At 41.0% G+C, this 20,877-nt stretch overlaps 1 protein-coding gene across 1 annotated transcript in view; it reads right to left on the reverse strand.

The window, feature by feature from the left end:
• Window positions 1-20,877, reverse strand: part of LOC126176804 (juvenile hormone esterase-like) — a 136,666-nt gene that overhangs the window by 36,962 nt on the left and 78,827 nt on the right. The window contains exons 7-8 of the mRNA XM_049923984.1: window positions 19,286-19,436; window positions 13,718-13,899 (exon numbers count right to left, since the gene is read on the reverse strand). Coding sequence (XP_049779941.1) covers window positions 13,718-13,899; window positions 19,286-19,436 — 333 coding nt within the window. The remainder of the gene's footprint in view (window positions 1-13,717; window positions 13,900-19,285; window positions 19,437-20,877) is intronic.

The raw sequence follows: 20,877 nt of genomic DNA on the forward strand, positions 1-20,877 counted from the left end.
ATTTGTCGACCTGGAAAAAGCGTTCGACAATATAAAATGGTGCAAGCTGTTCGAGATTCTGAAAAAAGTAGGGGTAAGCTATAGGGAGAGACGGGTCATATACAATATGTATAACAACCAAGAGGAAATAATAAGAGTGGACGATCAAGAACGAAGTGCTCGTATTAAGAAGGGTGTAAGACAAGGCTGTAGCCTTTCGCCCCTACTCTTCAATCTGTACATCGAGGAAGCAATGATGGAAATAAAAGAAAGGTTCAGGAGCGGAATTAAAATACAAGGTGAAAGGATATCAATGATAGGATTCGCTGATGACATTGCTATCCTGAGTGAAAGTGAAGAAGAATTGAATGATCTGCTGAACGGAATGAACAGTCTAATGAGTACACAGTATGGTTTGAGAGTAAATCGGAGAAAGACGAAGGTAATGAGAAGTAGTAGAAATGAGAACAGCGAGAAACTTAACTTCAGTATTGATGGTCACGAAGTCAATGAAGTTAAGGAATTCTGCTACCTAGACAGTAAAATAACCAATGACGGACGGAGCAAGGAGGACATCAAAAGCAGACTCGCTATGGCCAAAAAGACATTTCTGGCCAAGAGAAGTCTACTAATATCAAATATCGGCCTTAATTTGAGGAAGAAATTTCTGAGGATGTACGTCTGGAGTACAGGATTGTATGGGAGTGATACATGGACTGTGGGAAAACCGGAACAGAAGAGAATCGAAGTATTTGAGATGTGGTGCTATAGACGAATGTTGAAAATTAGGTGGACTGATAGGGTAAGGAATGAGGAGGTTCTACGGAGAATCGGAGAGGAAAGGAATATGTGGAAAACACTGATAAGAAGAAGGGACAGGATGATAGGACATCTGCTAAGACATGAGGGAATGACTTCCATGGTAGTAGAGGGATCTGTAGAGGGCAAAAACTGTAGAGGAAGACAGATATTGGAATACGTCAAGTAAATAATTGAGGACGTAGGTTGCAAGTGCTACTCTAAGGTGAAGAGGTTAGCACAGGAATGGAATTCATGGCGATCCGCATCAAACCAGTCAGTAGACTGATGACAAAAAAAAAAAAAAATCGCCTTAGAGTACGCTCAAAGGCAGGCCCAGGCCACCCATGCGCGTGCGAGCGGTCGGCTGGTGGAGGGGGTTCCAGAGCCTTCACTCAAGTTCAGCTTCCGAGCGCTTCTGACAGCCGACCAGAAAGTGCACTCTCATCTGACACACGTGAAAGCTGCATTGTTCTTCTCATGTTTACCGCAGGCGTCTCAGGTCTGGACCTGCCTTCACGCCTGTTGTCAGAATACTGCATAGCTCGTCGACAAACAGGAATAACGCCGCTGCGGTGTAATGATTGACAACACTCTTATTTAACCATACAGTATATCTGTCACACAATCACCCAGGGCCATGTTGCATAGCCCACAGACATGCACCCAATGATAATTTAGAGTACACACTAAAGCAAACTGCTACTAAATAATTCCTCACACAGATGTGTAGATACGCTCAGTACTCGTAAACTATCCTAATAACGCATAGCAGAGCCTGTAGATCCGCTCGCAAAATAACTCAGCAGACGTGCGCAGGTACCCCCTACTCCGCACCCTGCCCACAGGATCGTGAAGTCACCTATCCATCTGATTTCAGACCTCGCACAGCCCCTGCTCGGCTTCCGCAAGCGTGAGTTGGCGCGGTCAACGCGCTCGTCAATGGTCAAAGCACACGCATACGTCTCTCCAGGACCGCGATCCGTCACAATCCCGAGCCGCGACCACCGAACATGGATGAAAGTCAACTTTATATCAACGTAGCATAATTCCAAAGTGCAGCCTCTATACGCTAGACACTCATAGCAGCACATGTCTTCACCTCCTATGACACACTGCGCATTGCTCCTCACACACCATTACACGGCCCTTTAACTAAACATGACTTCACATCCCTGCTCTCGCCTCGTCGCGTGACCAGCCATCTAAATCCTTCTCAATATTATTCTTACTTTACAACATTTTTTTAAAACATAAGACCTAATTTACACCTCCCACTGCACCTAACCTCACACCCGTCCCACAATCAACATACGCAAACGTCCTCAACCCTATGTTGACACTCATATATCACGCCACAAACCATGCCCATGAATCAATTTACCATTCTCATCCCCTCTTTTCAAATTACAAACGTAGCCTCTATCTAAACACCAATCAACTCATCTTTCTCGCACTTTCAACAGTAAAATTAATTTTACACACACCCAGAAATATCAAACGCAATTAAAGAGTCAAACTTTTATACAGAGCATGAAGAACATATGTCACACCAATATTCAATTCCTGGTCCATATTTACCACCTCCACCTTGAATTAAATATTATTACCATTGCCGCAACATTCTACAGCTCGATTTGTACCTATTTTTCCGCTCTTAACTATTGTCACTAGCGGTCGAATATCACTATCTATAGATTGCATAAATTTCCACATAAAAAAATCTCGCCTCGCCGTTTAGAGACTCCTTTATCCGAACACATAACATCATTCAACTATGACTTGCTCTTATCTAATAACTCATCCATCAGGCCTGGGGGCAAGGTCACCCCTTTCTTTCTTTCTTTCTTTCTTTCTTTCTTTCTTTCAGCAGCAGACAGCTATTTTTTTTACAGTGGTAGCTAAATTGCGCCCTCAACTTAACATCACCATTCACGAAACATATCTTCAAATACGTAAACACACTTACTCAATTACACAGCGATCCCGCTGAGGACATGACCTTCAATATTACAGTTGTTAATCCAATAACCACCGAAACAAGTACTAAATGCTCAAACTAATCCCATAGCGCCTTACAAAGCGAGTGTCCGATCGCCGGCGGCGGCATGTAGCGAAATGTAGCGTGAGGAGGGCTATGCGAGAAGCGTTCAATGAATTCGAAAGTAAAGTTCTATGAACTGACTTGGCAGAAAATCCTAAGAAATTTTGGTCTTATGTCAAAGCGGTAGGTGTATCAAAACAAAATGTCCCGACAGTCTGTGACCAAAATGGTACTGAAACAGAGGATGACAGACTAAAGGCCGAAATACTAAATGGTTTTTTTTAAGCTGTTTCACAGAGGAAGACTGCACTGTAGTTCCTTCTTTAGATTGTCGTACAGATGACAAAATGGTAGATATCGAAATAGACGACAGAGGGATAGAGAAACAACTAAAATCGCTCAAAAGAGGAAAGGCCGCTGGACCTGATCGGATACCAGTTCGATTTTACACAGAGTACGCAAAGGAACTTGCCCCCCTTCTTGCAGCGGTGTACCGTAGGTCTCTAGAAGAGCGTAGCGTTCCAAAGGATTGGAAAAGGGCGCAGGTCATCCCCGTTTTCAAGAAGGGACGTCGAACAGATGTGCAGAACTATAGACCTATATCTCTAACGTCGATCAGTTGTAGAATTTTGGAACACGCATTGTGTTCGAGTACAATGACTTTTCTTGAGACTAGAAATCTACTCTGTAGGAATCAGCATGGGTTTCGAAAAAGACGGTCATGTGAAACCCAGCTCGCGCTATTCGTCCACGAGACTCAGAGGGCCATAGACACGGGTTCACAGGTAGATGCCGTGTTTCTTGACTTTCGCAAGGAGTTCGATACAATTCCCCACAGTCGTTTAATGAACAAAGTAAGAGCATATGGACTATCAGACCAATTGTGTGATTGGATTGAGGAGTTCCTAGATAACAGGACGCAGCATGTTATTCTCAATGGAGAGAAGTCTTCCGAAGTAAGAGTGATTTCAGGTGTGCCGCAGGGGAGTGTCATAGGACCGTTGCTATTCACAATATGCATAAATGACCTTGTGGATGACATCGGAAGTTCACTGAGGCTTTTTGCAGATGATGCTGTGGTGTATCGAGAGGTTGTAACAATGGAAAATTGTACTGAAATGCAGGAGGATCTGCAGCGAATTGACGCATGGTGCAGGGAATGGTAATTGAATCTCAATGTAGACAAGTGTAATGTGCTGCGAATACACAGTAAGATAGATCCTTCATCATTTAGCTACAAAATAGCAGATCAGCAACTGGAAGCAGTTAATACCATAAATTATCTGGGAGTACGCATTAGGAGTGATTTAAAATGGAATGATCATATAATGTTGATTGTCGGTAAAGCAGATGCCAGACTGAGATTCATTGGAAGAATCCTAAGGAAATGCAATCCGAAAACAAAGGAAGTAGGTTACAGTACGCTTGTTCGCCCACTGCTTGAATACTGCTCAGCGGTGTGGGATCCGTACCAGATAGGGTTGATACAAGACATAGAGAAGATCCAACGGAGAGCAGCGCGCTTCGTTACAGGATCATTTAGTAATCGCGAAAGCGTTACGGAGATGATAGATAAACTCCAGTGGAAGACTCTGCAGGAGAGACGCTCAGTAGCTCGGTACGGGCTTTTGTCAAAGTTTCGAGAACATACCTTCACCGAAGAGTCAAGCAGTATATTGCTCCCTCCTACGTATATCTCGCGAAGAGACCATGAGGATAAAATCAGAGAGATTAGAGCCCACACAGAGGCATACCGAAAATCCTTCTTTCCACGAGCAATACGAGACTGGAATAGAAGGGAAAACCGATAGAGGTACTGAAGGTACCCTCCGCCACACATCGTCAGGTGGCTTGCGGAGTATGGATGTAGATGTAGATGTAGATGTCAAAGCCACATAGCTGCCCATCTAAACAGCTGTCCACACAGTCCCAGGACCAGAATGCTGAAGTGGACTCTCCCTATACCTGCTCTCCAGCTATTGTCTAACGACATACGTTGCACAAATGGATTCCTGAATAGTGTAGATCTCTATCTCCCCGTTGCATCTTCAACAGAACATGTAAACAATGTCTCCCCTAGCCAGCGAACCCGACATCATTCACCCTCCGCTGGCAATTTCCACTCACAAATCTTAAACACTCGCATATATAAAACCATATTCAATCCTGCCCAAAACTCACTTAATAATAAAAAAGCAATCTCCCTTTCTAAGCATAGATGAGTATGCATTTATCTTCACCCATCTGATCTCTGAAATGAAGTTGGAGAAAGACGTATCTAATACCTTCTGCAACCTGTCTATAAACAGAACAATCTCGGTTACTACAACAGGACCTTGTTTTGACCATTCGCCGGAAATGCGCGCAATGTTGTACGCCTCAAACTAGGTACAAGTACAACAGATTCTCAACACCCTATCATCTTTATCCTCTACCATCAAACAGTGAAAAAGTCACGAAGGCACCAATGCAATCCTCCTCCAGCGCGGACAAACGGAATTCACAATACTCCCCCCGAATAACTCAGAGTGCGACCATCCAAGAATTCCTAAAGATTGCATAAAACGGATCAGTTTACACAAGAAGACATAAACTAGACAGATGAAGTATGTTAATAGAGAATCAACAATTGTTATTATTAGACTGAAGTTTCCCACTTCTTTGTATGACCAGATGTAAGATCTGGACTTTCATTTTCACACTGTAATTTAAGGTATTTATAACATTTCATAAATTATTACATTTGATTAAGGAAATCAGAAAATAATCTTTGTGCAATGAAGGTAATGAAAACGGAAGAACAGCTTCGCTTAACTGTTTCTTTTGTTTCCCAGGAAGTGGTATTCAGGGAGGGAATATCTCTCGTGAGGTCACATGCTTATGACAAGTTTTGCTTTGAAAACCTCCGGTTATTAAATATCATGGGGTGTGTGTAAGACTTTTGAATAGTTTTATGTTCCTTAAATCAGGTTACTTGCTAGACCTTGAGTAGGCAAAACTATAGTTGGAATATGTTTGAATATACTCGTTATATCAACTGATAATTGTTTTACAATGTCTAAACTTTTGAAGTAATCGTGTAATTTCTTTTAATTTTTGCAAAACTATCGATCAGATACAAGAATCTCGACCTCTAGTGTGGCCGAAGGTGACTGAGGATGAGGAAGATATTTCCGATTCAAGTTCTAACGATGAAGATGATGTTCTGTAAGACCAGTGCCAGCAGTCTTTGAGCAAAAAGGAGAGGACCCATGTGAGGAAAATGAAAATAATCCTGAATTTTTAATGTGATGAACCATCCCAGACCTGCAGGTGGGTGGATTTTAAGACGGGTGTAAATGTCACAATCTGTTGAAAGACTCCTCCTCCGATTAAATGAACTGGAATCAAAACATTATACAGCGAAACGCCAAAGAAACTGTTTAGGCATGCGTATTCAAATACCGAGATATGTGAACACGCGGAATACGGCGCTGCGATCAGCAATGCCTATATAAGGCGACTAGTTTCTGGCGCAGTTTTTAGAGCGGTTACTGCTGCCAAAATGGGAGGATATCAAGTGAGTTTGAACGTGGTGTTATAGTCAGCGCACGAGCGATGGGACACGGCATCTCAGAGGTAGCGATGAAGTGGGGCTATTCATGTACGACCGTTTCATTTGTGTGTAGTGAATTTTAAAGAACACAAATCACCGACACCGCTGCAGCCGGAAAGAGATCTTGCCAGAACGGGACCAATGACGACTGAAGAGAATCGTTCAATGTGACAGAAGTTAAACTTTCCCACAAATTGCTGCAAAGTTCAATCTTGGGACATCAACAATTATCAGCGTGCGAATCGTTCAACGAAACGTCATTGATAAGGGCTCTCGGAGCCGAAGGCCCATTCGTGTACCTTTGATGACTGCACGACACAAAGCTTTAGGCCTCGGCTCACCCCATCAACACCGACATTGGACTGTTGATATCGGGAAATGTGCTGCCTGAGTGGACGAGTCTCGTTTCAAATTGTATCGAGCAGATGGACGTGTAGGAATATGGAGACAACCTCATGAATCCATTGACCCTGCATGTCAGCAATGGACTGTTGAAGCAGGCGGAGGCTATATAATGGTTTGGGGCGTGTGTAGTTGGAATGATATGGGATCCTGATACGTATAGATACGACTCTAACAGGTGACACGTACATAAGCATCTGTATGATCACCCGCATCCATTCATGTACATTGTGCATTCCGATGGATTTGGTCCAATCCAGCAGGACAATGCGGCACCCTATACGTCCAGAACTGCTACAGAGTTGCTCTAGGAACATTCTTCTGAGTTTTAAACTTCCGCTGGCCACCAAACTCCCGAGACATGAACATTATTGAGCATATCTGGGACGCCTAGCAACGTGCTGTTCAGAAAAGATGTCCACCCCCTCGTATTCTAAGTGATTTGTGGACAGCCCTGCAGGATTGATGGTGTCAGTTCGCTCCAGCACTACTTCAGACATTAGTCGAGTCCATGACATGTCGTGTTGCGTCACTTCCCCGCGGTCGAGGGGGGGGGGGGGGGAGGCTACACGATGCTAGGTAGGTGTACCAGTTCTTTTAGCTTTTCAGTGTATATGTGCCTCCTAAAGGAACTGCAAAAACAGAAAACTACTATCGAAGCTTGCAAGACTCTTATTTAGACGGTAATGTCATTGATCTCATAACTAAATACACATACAGACATACAAAAAGATCATATCGAGAATAATTATTTCAGAGAGATAGGTGCCATATCAGCAGATGCATCAGAAATAAAAGGATATATTGAGATTCTGATGATGAGTGGTGTGCTATAAACATGCAACTCGAGAACCAGCCTGTAAAGCATACTGGAAGTCAAGCAATTTACTTGACTATGTCTGAGAAAAGATATAAATTTCTAATCAGAACTTGGTTATCTGATGATTTTAGTGATCGCGAACTTCACGCAAAAATTCACCAAGTGGCCTCAGTATGTGAAATATTTTATTTGTTCCTTGCAAACTTTCAACAATATATTGTTCTGAGGGCTGAAATGACTTCTGATGAACAGCCTGGACACTGTCCATTTAGACAGTACATTCCCAGCAAGCCTGCAAAATATGAGGTGTAACTATTTGCCCTTGTTAATGGTCACTACCCATGTACTGTCAACTTGTAAATACAAACAGGCCAACAACAAGAAGGTCCATATTGTTTGAGTAATTAAAGAAGTTATTTGATAGCTAATAAGAGACGTACTTCCTGGGCGCGAAAGGAACAAAAAAATGGTTCAAATGGCTCTGAGCACTATGGGACTCAACTGCTGAGGTCATCAGTCCCCTAGAACTTAGAACTAGTTAAACCTAACTAACCTAAGGACATTACAAACATCCATGCCCGAGGCAGGATTCGAACCTGCGACCGTAGCGGTCTTGCGGTTACAGACTGCAGCGCCTTTAACCGCACGGCCACTTCGGCCGGCTGCGAAAGGAACATCTATATAAGAGTGGACAACTGGTTCTCCTCACTCCATGTTGCCAAGCAGCTGTTTGAAAATAGTAAGATGAAAGTTGTCACGGTACGAAAGGACGAAGGAGAAGTGCCCAGGAAATTTTGTGTGGGAAAAGGAAATCCAATAAATTCTCCAAAATTTGGCTCCCACCCCACTTGCACATTGATTTGTTACGTGTCGAAGCCTAATGAAATGGTGATTTTGATGTCAGCAATGCACAATGACGCAATTTTTGATACCGATACAGCTTCTTAACAGAAACGAGAAATAATAAAGTTCTACGATCGTACGAAGAACGGTGAGGATCTAGTTGGTAAGATGTGCGTGATGTATGACACATCCGGAATTTCAAGAAGATGGCCTCTTAGTGTATTTTATGATTCGCTGAAATTTAGCGCACTCAATGCATTTTCATTTATATAACAAACCAAACCTACACTGCAGTTCGACACCGACATTTTGTTATTGGCTTGTCTCTGTCTTGAATGAAACTGATGGCTCACCGAAGATTAGAAATGAAAAATGTTGCCAAGAAGTCTGTGCTTCAAAATAAAATACTTATTTTGCCATTCCTCTGGTGAAACGTCAGCCATCAACTTCAGGAATGACACAGAAAAGTTCTGTAGGTCGTTGCTGTAGCTGTGAAAGATCATGAAGTATAACTACATGAAATGTGTAAAATACATCTAATAAATTCATTTGGTTTGATCATTCCAAGTTCGGAAATATGTCAAGTTCCAAAAACCATGATAATATTTATATTTATACAAATGTATATTTTTCAAACGAAATCAATGTCAATGACGTCATATTCGTTAAAATTGTGACTTGTTATTAAAATGTTGTTGCTTTTCCAAATATGAGGTAATATGTTTACTTTTTATTGGCAGCTTTCAATAAACAATGCTCTGGGGAACACACAAAACAATCAATGAACATTTTTTCAAAATTCGGTGGCCGCTTTTTTGGTGAGAAAACGGCATACATAGATAATACATGCGACCACTTACGTTTCTTCTTTGATCGCGACCAGTACAGGGTTAAGTACAGTTCAATTCAGTGCAGTGCAGGGAATCCCCTATCCCCTTTGTTAGAAACTGTTAATTTTCAAGAGGATCGGGAATTAAGTGTCCCTTAAGTTTGGATTTAGATATGTTTCTCACATTCCATAACAGTACATAGTTATAAATAACGGCAGTGGCTGTAATTAATGGGGGCTCTAACATCCCAAGGAAAGAGTTGAGCCAATTACCTGGGAAGGGGCACCACTGACACAGAATGCTCAGAACCAAACGAAACCAGGCTTAGAATAACACTCGATCATAAAAAACAGAGATCTGTGTTATTTCCATTCAGAACGTTGCATTCTACAACAAGTGACATAGTAATAGAGAGAAATAAAGTAATAAGATATCAGTACTATAAGAGGGGAATTACATGTAATTCACTGACGTCAACGTGTCATCACATTTTTAATCAACAGTGCCAAAAACGCTTTGTTTAATCACAATAGCGAAAAAACACATATCCTACACACCTGATATTGTTGTTATTAGTCCTGATAGGGCAGATGTGCGATTTCAATGAAGTGCTTAAAGCAGTGAAGCACTTCACAAAGGCCACGTTTACACAGTTAAAATCACTTTCACATTCAAGCATTCCAATTCCTAAAAAACTTTAATTACATTTAAAAATGATGATACATGTATGTCAACGTCACGATCAGCCTTTCACCAAGAATACTGCAACTTCATTTTACTCTTTGGTGCAAAAAATTGATTGTAAATTACAAGGTGAAGTTTGATGATGAAATAACGATCATGTTTCTGCACTTACGATTTGACACATGATAGTCTTACATAATCAGCAATCCTTCAGATATAGTGTTTATATTACTGAAAGAAGTAAACATCAAGGCTTTGGCAATATTTTGTTGTTTTAGGTGGGAATATCTTCAGCATAACAACTTTGTTTCAAAAACTTCTATCCATATGGATACGAATTGTATGACCTGACCAGGAATCAGACAGCAACAAGCTCTTATCAGTTGTTACATACTCGCCAAGGACTGCAGTTAGAAAACGCTTCACGGATTTTTTAGTCATTTCTTCACTTTTGCTTGTCCCGCGTAACTGTTTCATTGACAATTTCTTTCAACTTAGAAATATTTGGGCCGAAAGTGTCTTGTGTCTATTGAAAACTGATGTACAACTTGTTTGCTAGTCTGCCTGACGTTTGATAAAGCCACGTCAGTTGTGTGGCTGTGGACAGAGCTGTACACAGACTGAAAAACACAAGCTGTAGTTTTCTCTCCTCTGTGTGACAGTGTTTATGAGGAAGACATTTCATACTGAAACTGACACAGGCCACTGTTCCAAACATCTTCTTTCTCCACATCCTGCCCTGTCATAAACATGTTCACTTCCACCACAAACTGTTGTGCCTTCTGCCATATACTGATATCATCTCCTACGTCTTTACGTGTGAGAAATTTAGTAATGTGCCTAGATGAAATACCATACTCAACCTTAAAACTCTCGCTATAAGAAACCAAAGTTTTGAAAACTGCCAAACTATCTCAGACGCTTCTACAGCCCACAATTACAGACGTCAGCAGAGAACTGTAGGTCCATACGACCTTGCTCTATCAAATTGCGATATTACAAGCTCTTTTATGGTTTGTAATTGCGACAGTCTGCTGCCTTTGAAACGAGCTTCTGCTCGTCTTTTCTAGATACATAATTTATAATTAATTTACAGTTTCATTTATTTCCAATGCACTTTTAGCGCCCAGTTAATTTGCTCTGCGAACTGAGCCTCGATTGTAATAGTCTTCTTAAATGATCTGGAGTTTGTTGTGATCAACATTTTTTAATGCACTGGACCTCGACTGTTTGGGTGGAGATAGCTCACACTCACTCTTAGCTGACTGTTCCTGTTACTCTGGAGACGTATGTCGTGTACCGTTTGAAGAGTCGCCTTCAGTTTCAGGTTCTTCCTGTCCTTCAATATCAGTGTATCTATCCACATTAACGTTATGTATTTCCATCCCATCCTCACTATATTACTGAATTATTATGTTATATGTCACATCCATGAACTAATTATTGTCGACCCGAGTTTCATTTCCGTATTCAGCATGATTGCCACTTTGTCCCTAATATTTGGACCATATTTGTAGGGTTAATTCTCTTCATGATAACACCGTACACACACACACTTTAACAGTAAACCACATGTGATCACTCCAAGAGATACATTTATACAACAGCTATACCATTCACACAACTCGAGTACTCGTTAGGGCACATTCCACCGTCTCGCGGCACTAACACACAAGTGCGGTGTTTTTCATGGAAATGGAACAGGTCATTGTTGTTTCTGTGATCGAATGTTGGTCTAATTATGGTTTCGTGTGGCTCCAAGCATTCTGGGTCAAAAGTGTCCCTTGTGAGATATTTCATCTCAGTGAGTCTTTTTATTTTTGTTTCTGAGGACACGCCCAACATTCAATCACTTTCTCTCCTTAAGATGTTATATTCATGTGTGTGTAGTCAGAACAAACCGGTTTCGGCCTTTGAGAGAGAATTTCACTGTTTTAGGACTAAATCACTATTGCATCATCCTCTTCACCTCCGAATAGCACTTGTGTACAATGCCCTTAATTATTATATTTCAGTCTCTGACTTCCCTCATAGATTCTACTCTCTGTATCTCGCTCTAATACTATAAAAATTATTGCCTGATGTTCTATCATCCTTTCCCTTCCTCTTGACAATAGTTTCTAAATATTTGTATCCCCGTCAATTCTGCGGTGATTCATTTCATTTGTTATTTTATCAGTCCACCTAAGATTCATCAACCTTCTATGGTACCACATCCCACATTCCTCGATTCTCATCTTCTCCGGTTCCCCCACAGCCCACGATTCACTTCGATACAGTACTGTGCTCCAAATGTACAATCTCAGAAATTTCTTTCTCAGTTTAAGGCCAATGGTTGAGGCTATTTTCCTTTGGTCATGAATACCCCGTTTGTTTGTGCTATTCTGCTTTTTTCGCTCTTCTTGCTTCGTCCGTCACATGTAATTTTGCTTCTGTTGTAGCAGGGTTCCTTCACTTCGTTTACTTCGTAGTCCCATATTTTTATGATTTTATCCATAAACGTACTGCCGCTGCTTATCATTACTTTTGTCTTTCTTCGATTTACTCTCATTCCATATTTTCTGCTCAGAAGACTACTAATGGCATTCACTGTGTTCTTCAGCTTTTCCTCGCTCCCACTGGCGATAGCAGTGGCATTGGTGAGTTTTATAATTGATATTGTTTCACCATGAACAGTAGTCCCTCTCCGGAACCTTCCTTTTATGTCTATTTCGCTTCTTTGATGTACAGATTGAACATCAAAGAAGAAATGCTGCCTTCCTGTCTTACATCCTTTTTAATTCGAATACTTCGTTCTTGGTCTTCCACTCTTGTTGATCCTTCTTGGTTCTTATACATGAAGTATCCTTCTTTCGCTATAGCTTACGCTTTCTCTGAGAATTTCGATCATCTTCCTGCATTTTACACTGTCGAACGATTTTTCAGGGTTGGCATATCCTACGAAGACGTAGTTAGTGGTATCCATATTACTGTAGCGCAGGTTAGTGGATCTGAGGTTGGAAAGTGAAATGAAGTATCACTTAATAGGAATTTTAGAGGTGATGTAATATTTGTTATTGGTTCCAAGTTCCTCTTGTGAAAAGTAAATAGTGATTCATGTAAAAGCTGATTAGTATATGAGAGTTAATGGCCTGCTTTCGGATGTTCAGCCGGGTTGCCGATACCATATTACTGCAATAAAATGGAATCATCATCTTGATTAAACACCCTAAACCTCACCATTAACCAACGACGCCACGAAAATTTAAGAGACCACAATGTATGGTAAGTCCCAGTTCGATACGAGGAGCCATTATTATCCGATTCACGTAACCTACCTTTAAACTAAGTGTATTTGACCTCACTCCAGTTACTGAGCGTATATCTCCTGTCATCGAAATGTGGGAGTCACCTGATACTACAGTGACTATATGGGCTACAAAACAATCTGGTCAGCTCTTTTAGCTCTTGTTACCTTGCGGCTTACATAGTCAGATTGAATGCTCCTTGTATTTCACTAATTCCATAAACAACCTATCGGAAAGCCTTGGAAAATATTTAAGATCGACACCCATTTTCTCGTGGGGTAAACATTCCGTTTTCTGAACAACAAGTATTCCAGACTTGGGTAAGTTTCACCAGGTCACATCTGACAGACAACTTTTTGTACCTTTAGTTTATGGAAATCAGTATAGTTGATAAGTACAGCTTATCGCCAGTGTACTATGAAACGTTTTACTCACGTTGACTAAAGGTACCGGGTCATCCACAGAGATGGTACCGTTGCCAAAATAGAAGTCCCTTAGCTTGGACGCTGCGTCTGCCTGCTGTGTAGTTGTCGATAGATGCAGGCAAGGGCCGACCACACTCTGAAACGCTTTGTCCAAGCGGTCGATAACCGCTGCTTGGTTGAGTATGGAGAAACCTGATGGAAAATGAGATAGAAAAAAAAATATTACTTCAACCAAAATGACATATGGATATCTTCCTTAGTGTTTTAATTTGCTGGTACCAAGAAGAGAGTGGCCCAAGTTAAACGCATGTGTAGAATTCGATGTGTGCCTTTCATTCCAGTGTTTCATAAAAATTAATTCCAGTCATGTGATAACTGTTAAGTGGAAGTAAATTAATGTTTGTTATTGTGTTCTTTCTGTTTAGCCCACATAAGCGTTTACTAGATACTAGGAGAAAAACTAAGATCTTTAAATGGAGGCACAAGCGCAATACAATGAGGTGAAAAAAGTCATGCGATACAGCTAAAATCATGCTGCATCTCTTTTTCCCGGCGTATTGCAGAAACTGAATATGTCATGGGCTCAAACAATTGCTGGAAGTCCCTGCAGAAATGCTGAAATATGCTGCATCTGCACCCATCCATAACTGCGAAAGTGTAGGCAATGCAGGATTTTGTGCACGTGCTGACCTCTCGATTAGGTATCATAAACGTTCATGTCGGGTGATCAGGGTGGCCAAATCATTCACTCGAATAGTCCAGAATGTTCTTAAAGCCAACACCACACACTCGTGGCCCAGTGACATGGAGCTTTGTCATCCGTACAGATTCGATCGTTGTTTGGGAAGATGTCGCCCATGAATGTCTCCAAATGGTCTCTAAGCAACGGAATATCCATAAGACACAGTCTATTCCGTGTACACACAGCCCACACCATTACAGAGCCACACCAGCGTTCAAAGTGCTTTATTGACAATTTGGATCCGTGGCTTCGTGGAGTTTGCGTCACACTCGAACTCTACCATCAACTTTTATCAACTGAAATCCGGACTCATCTGACCAGCCCACTGTTTTCAAGTCGTCTTGCGTCCAACCTATATTGCCACGAGCGAAATAGAGGCACTGCAGACGATGTCGTGCTTTTAGCTAAGGTATTTCCGTCGGTCGTCAACTGCAATAGCTCATTAACGCAAAATTTCGCCACACTGTCCTAACGGATACGTCGCCGTACGTGCCACCTTGATTTCTGCGGTTATATCGAGCAGTGTTGCTTGTCTGTTAGCACTTACAACTCTACGTACACGCCGTCGGCCATGAACAGAGGTATTGCCTGAAAATATGTATTCTCGGCATCCTCTTGGCACTGTGGATCTCGGAATATAGTCCACTTCTGAAATGTACTAACCAATGAATCAAGCTCCAACTACGATACCGATACCATCGTGCAGCCATAACCGCGTCGGAAACCTTTTCAAATGAATCACCCGAAACAAATGACACATCGCCAACACACTGTCGTTTTATACCTTGTGCAGGCAATATTAACGCCATCCGTATATGTTCGTATCGCTATCCCATGAATTGTTGTCACCCCAGTGTGTCACCATCAGACATTTCGGAACATGAAATAATTTCTATTGGTTGTAGTAGTCTGGTATCCGCACCACATTACTGTCCATTAGTTCAGTGGTGTACAGATAGATATTGGGGTTACGCACTGAGCCAGGTGGCGCAGTGGTTAGCATACTGGACTCGCATTCGGGAGGACGACGGTTCAATTCCGCGTTCGGCCATCCTGATTTAGGTTTTCCGTGATTTCCCTAAATCACTCCAGGCAAATGCCGTTATGGTTCCTTTGAAAGGAAACTGCGGAGTTCCTTCTCCTTCCTTCCCTACTCCGATGACACCAATGACCTCGCTGCTTCGTCTCTTCCCCCAAGCAACTCAAATCAACTTAGGTTACTGAGGACGTATTTCCACTGGAATAAACGGTGTATTAATTTTTGTCGTCAACATTTAGAGAGCTATGATCGATGCAGTACTACCATTTCGAAAACTCTAACCAGAATGCTATGAAGTTGAGGTACTTCTGACTAAACGTAATTGTAAGACGACAATTGCGTATTATATTAAAATGTTTTGCATAATTCAGTACCATTATGTCAGGATTACGGATGCAGTTAACATGAGATTTATTAAAGTTATGACGAAATACAGGTTTACTGTAGAAATCTTGCGTATTTAAGCAAATGAAATTGTATAAGTTTTTGTTAAATGATTTCCTACCATTAACTTTTACTACATTTACACAAAAAGAGACAATTGTCTGTGCACTGTGTGCTCTGAATTGCAAGACGTATTGAGAGTGAACTGAAAATCAGTTACTTTCTAATCGCATTTTCCACTTGTATTTATTTCATAAAGTTATGTCGGAACGCAACCCATACTGTCATTATCGTCGCCTTCTCTCGGTAGGCAGTTCCGTTCGGTATCGAATGTAGATATCATTACACAATCTCTCAGCAGGGAATGGCGATTCTCTTTTGGATATCTTCCGATTATATCGTATATGCCTTGCTACCTCGAATTTTAGCACTTGTCCGATTGTGGAATTATTTCACGCCGCTACATGTAAGACATTAATACCACCCAGAAATGATTTTTTAAAGGAATACAGGAAGGTGGAAAACCTATGAGATAAATTTAACTATATTCAGTGGTAATACTTGATGCAACGAATTTAAATTTCATAACCGAACATGTAAACTCCGACGGAGAAGTCAGATACAGTGACCCACGCAAGACTGCTGAAATCTGAAGCAACAAAGGAGATCATCAGGTACTTTGCAGGATGAAAGGTCGGCGTGAGAACATCGTAGGTGTATTAATAATGTTTCTTATGCCTACGGAAAGAGAACAGCCGAAAGTTTAGAAGTGTCAGCAGGGACTTAGTCCACAGCACGAATAACAAAATAACAAGCTGTGGTCAATGAAAAATTTTGACAAAGGGCTTCCTTAATTAACGCAAGCTGCTCCACAATTCGGTGAGTCAGAGTAAAATAATAAAAAAAAGAAAACATTGACACTAAGATTCCGGGACCGAGTTCCAGTAATGGGCCGGTCCGGTCCTCTCTGGCACACAGATTCAAACTGCCAGGAAGTTCCAGATTAGTGCATCCTCTACTGCAGAATTGTTCATTCAGAAAAAAGCGCTTTTAAGTATACGAATTACCTGCCCGACCAAGGAGGAAACTACGCCGTCCGCTCAAATGTGAAAAGCGCCTTTATTCGACGTCAATGTGCAATAGCCACACACAGACGGTAGGTGGCAGCACTAGTGGTATAGAGTACATGAAACAGTGCAATCGTCGTCCTAATGCTGGAGCGGAGCGATTTATCTGACGTCCAAAAGTGCATGATCATTAGCTTTCTGGCCAAAGGTGGAAGTAGTTACTAAACAACGGTAAACTAAAAGTTTGTAATCTGTTCGCGTCGCCCCGTGGTTAATGTATACTGAACATGCCAAAACGCCGTTATCCATAACCGACTCCGAGGTAAGTGCAGTGTGCGACCATCCACTGATGACGCTGGGGATCGGCTCTGCGAAGACGCGTAGGGGCAAATACATGTGCAACTGTGGAGTGAGTGACTGCCCAGATGAACCAAGGGCTGCCATCAGTGACTGCTCAGCTTGATGACTCCTCAATTGTTGAAGCTGAGTTCACCCCATTCCATTCCTACAACCAATGAAAAATCCCTGGCAGTAGGTGGAATCGAATCCTGGTCTTCCGCATGGCAGTCTTCGCGTTGACCATCAGCTACGGAGGCGGACTTGAGAAAATAAGGACAAGCTAATTCTGAATGGTCGGATAAAATTTTGAATCGTTTACTGTCTGATACGACCCAAGTGTATGAACTGCTGTGCCACACGCCTCGCTCATCATAATTAGTCTGGCATGTCTGCGGCTATGTGCAATAAGCTACATTTCATACCAGTCAGTAATTGTAATGTAAAACCTCATTCGATGATAGAGTAAACCGAAATCAGTAGCGTGTGTTGGTAGTGACCATTCTGTGGTATGTACATTTGTTACAGAAGTTGATAAATGTAACGAGACACTTCTGAGATACAAAAATCAGCTCAATACTCTAAGAATGACACTTACTTTCTGTGACAGTTTTTTGTTAATTATTTTCTGGAAACAACGGTGACTAAATCAGCTATCGCCCGGCCCTCTTTCCCTGTGGGGTGAGTTTCAGATAGAGAGCATGTATTGTATCACTATCTGTGACTCCTAATTTACTTTCTGTGACAATTTTTTGTTAATTATTTTCTGGAAACAACAGTGACTAAATCTGCTATCGCCCGACCCTCTTTTCCTGTGGCGTGAGTTTCAGATAAAGAGCATGTATTCAATCACTATCTGTGGCTCCTAAATGGCAACTAATGCGAGTGCTACGTCTGCCTTTTAAATTTTTGAAACCCTAAGTACATATCCTAAACGTCACAGAGTGTACAAAACAAAGAGAGCCGGTATCTTGATAACATTCATAAACCTGACGCCATGATGTAAGACAAAATAATTGCCAAGAACACGAACAGATTCAATGTCGCAATGGCGGAAAACCTAATAAACGTTTAAGCTATGTCGATAAAGCTTATATACAGTACCCTTACGTAAGATGTAGGTGTACACTGAATATAATACTGTATAACAGAAAAACTGATATTCGGGGGTAATATTTAGGTTTCAGTGCGCAGATAGTCGTACAAAGAATCAACTCTCTACAGGAAGTAATCAACAGCAAGAAAAACCACCGTTTCCAGCTGGGGAGACTGTTTCCTCTGCACAATGACTGTCTCGGGTTGTGTAACAGCATGGGGCGTGGATGCAACAGGCGTCTACTGCTTACAACAAATCCAGGAATGATCCTCGGATTATAATTTCAGTATTTTATGAAATAACTGCACGTATACTATAAACAACAAACTTCCTAGAGATTTAAAAGAAAGTAATGTGGAAGCTATTCCGCCTTTTGAAAATACAGAAAATCTGTTTTCATCAGACGCGTATCGCTATATTTAACGCGTTTTCAGTGGTCTCTATCTCTGCTCCTACATTATTTCAATTCATTTTTGTACACACGTGCGCTCGATTTCTAACACACTGCACTGCAATGACGCAATATTGGAAATTACTGCAGGAGGGAAACTTGGATAGTCTGTCTGAAACTCGTAGAACACACAGCTCCATTAGCTCACATACATTTTAGCAGGAAGATGGTTGAAGTAAAATAGTACGGAGAAATTTATTTACCCAAACTTCAGTATTTGATACTGCCACCTATAATTGTTTTTTGTTTTTCATTTTGTAGATGATACCTTAATACGCGTTCGGACGAACAATGGGGGAAACTGACAATGCAGTGACACTTCATGTTTTCGTATTCTCTCATGTTTTCACTTGAGCTGTCATGTTCAGCATTAAGTCCGAAATAATCACTAAGATACAGAACAACAGTAAATGGACTTGATATTGCTATAAGTACATGTTTCACATGTTTCATAACCACCTACCTGTCTCCCCAGATGTGACACCTGTGAGAATCGGCACGCGGCAAAAGCGCCCTTCGTTCAGGACTTTGATGGGTGCCTCCGAGATGAAAGCTCCATCCAAATCTGTCTCGATGCTGGGGCCCCATACCACAGGTACCAAAATCGTTTTCTCCTGGAAAGAAGCACAAGTTTACATTCGTTTACCTGGTTGTGCGCAATGCTTTACAATATTCTAAATAATAGAAAGCTTCAGATCACAATATTTCGAGACTTGAATTAAAATAAAAGATATTTTTAATATAACGTGCTTTTACAACGGACTGAAAAGTACAGAATAATTTCTCCTAGCCAATATACATTCCTAACTGCCGTAAACAGAATCCTGAAAATTTGTGTTCTTTAATGTTTAGTAACTGTGACTATCCAAGTAAAATTTAAAACGAAAAACGCAGAGTGCATGCAACAGATAACTATTGCATCAATAGTTCACCTAAGTCTCTAACTATTTTATTGTAAAGCAAACTATATGTACTGTTGTGTCATTTATATCAACGAGGGTAGTCTCTACAGTTCTTACTGTAGCCTATTGCAAGCGCCACACGTTTTTCGTTTCAAATTGTACAAGTATTCGCACAGCCATAGAAAGTTCACAGGCACAAATTTTCAGGACTATCTTAATGCGATTAGGGATCTGTATGGGGATAACTGAATTTATTTTATGTTTTATAGCCCGTTTCAAAGCCGTCGTATAATAAAAAGATTTTTAATTTAAATAATACTATTTTCTGCTTTACAATCTGTGAAATTCTTCAGGCGATTTAAAATATTTCGATTACATTACATCAGAGACATGTGGAAGATTTCAGGTTTGTTTCAGTTTCTCTTTTCCTGAGTCGACCAACAGACTGATTCCTGCTACGTGAATATTGCGAGAAGACCGTAAACATAAGAACCACAGAGATTCCAGCTCACACGAAGGGCCAACCAACAATCGTTCTTACCGCGAAACATTGTCGAAATACAGAGAGAAACATCAGTAGTACACAAAGTACACTCCGCTATTTACCATGCACGGAAGCGGGATAATACTGCATTGTTATCAAGTTCTCAGCTATGTTGAAAGTTTCAAGTCTCTTGTTCATTGGGAAAATTGTGTGAAATGCAAAATTTGTTGCGAAGAGACAAACGTAGAAGAAACGTCTTTTAAAATATGACGTAAGGTGATGGTTCTAATGCTACAGGTGCTAAACAAAGTCTCCCTGGACTTGAGTACATGGTACGGAACTTGCATGCAACAATCTGAAACTTTCAGAGAAGTCCATCTTTGGAATCACTCCAACTCGCGTGGCACATAGGCTTGAGTGTTGGTTATCTCGTCAGATTGTTGATCCTTCATGTGAATTTCTACACTGTCTTCTTTTATCATTATTTTTTTTATTTTTTATTTTATTTTTTCGTGGTTTTGTAATGACAACATCAAGTTTCGATACCTGTGACGATTTTTTTTCTAGAAAATAATTATCGTCATATTGTATTTCTATTGGTTTGGTAGTAAATGTGTGCAGGACAAAACTTTCTTTTCTTCAAAACATCTCCAGAATGTTTTGAACACT

Source organism: Schistocerca cancellata, chromosome 3 (genome assembly GCF_023864275.1).
Source record: "Schistocerca cancellata isolate TAMUIC-IGC-003103 chromosome 3, iqSchCanc2.1, whole genome shotgun sequence".
Taxonomy (NCBI): domain Eukaryota; kingdom Metazoa; phylum Arthropoda; class Insecta; order Orthoptera; family Acrididae; genus Schistocerca; species Schistocerca cancellata.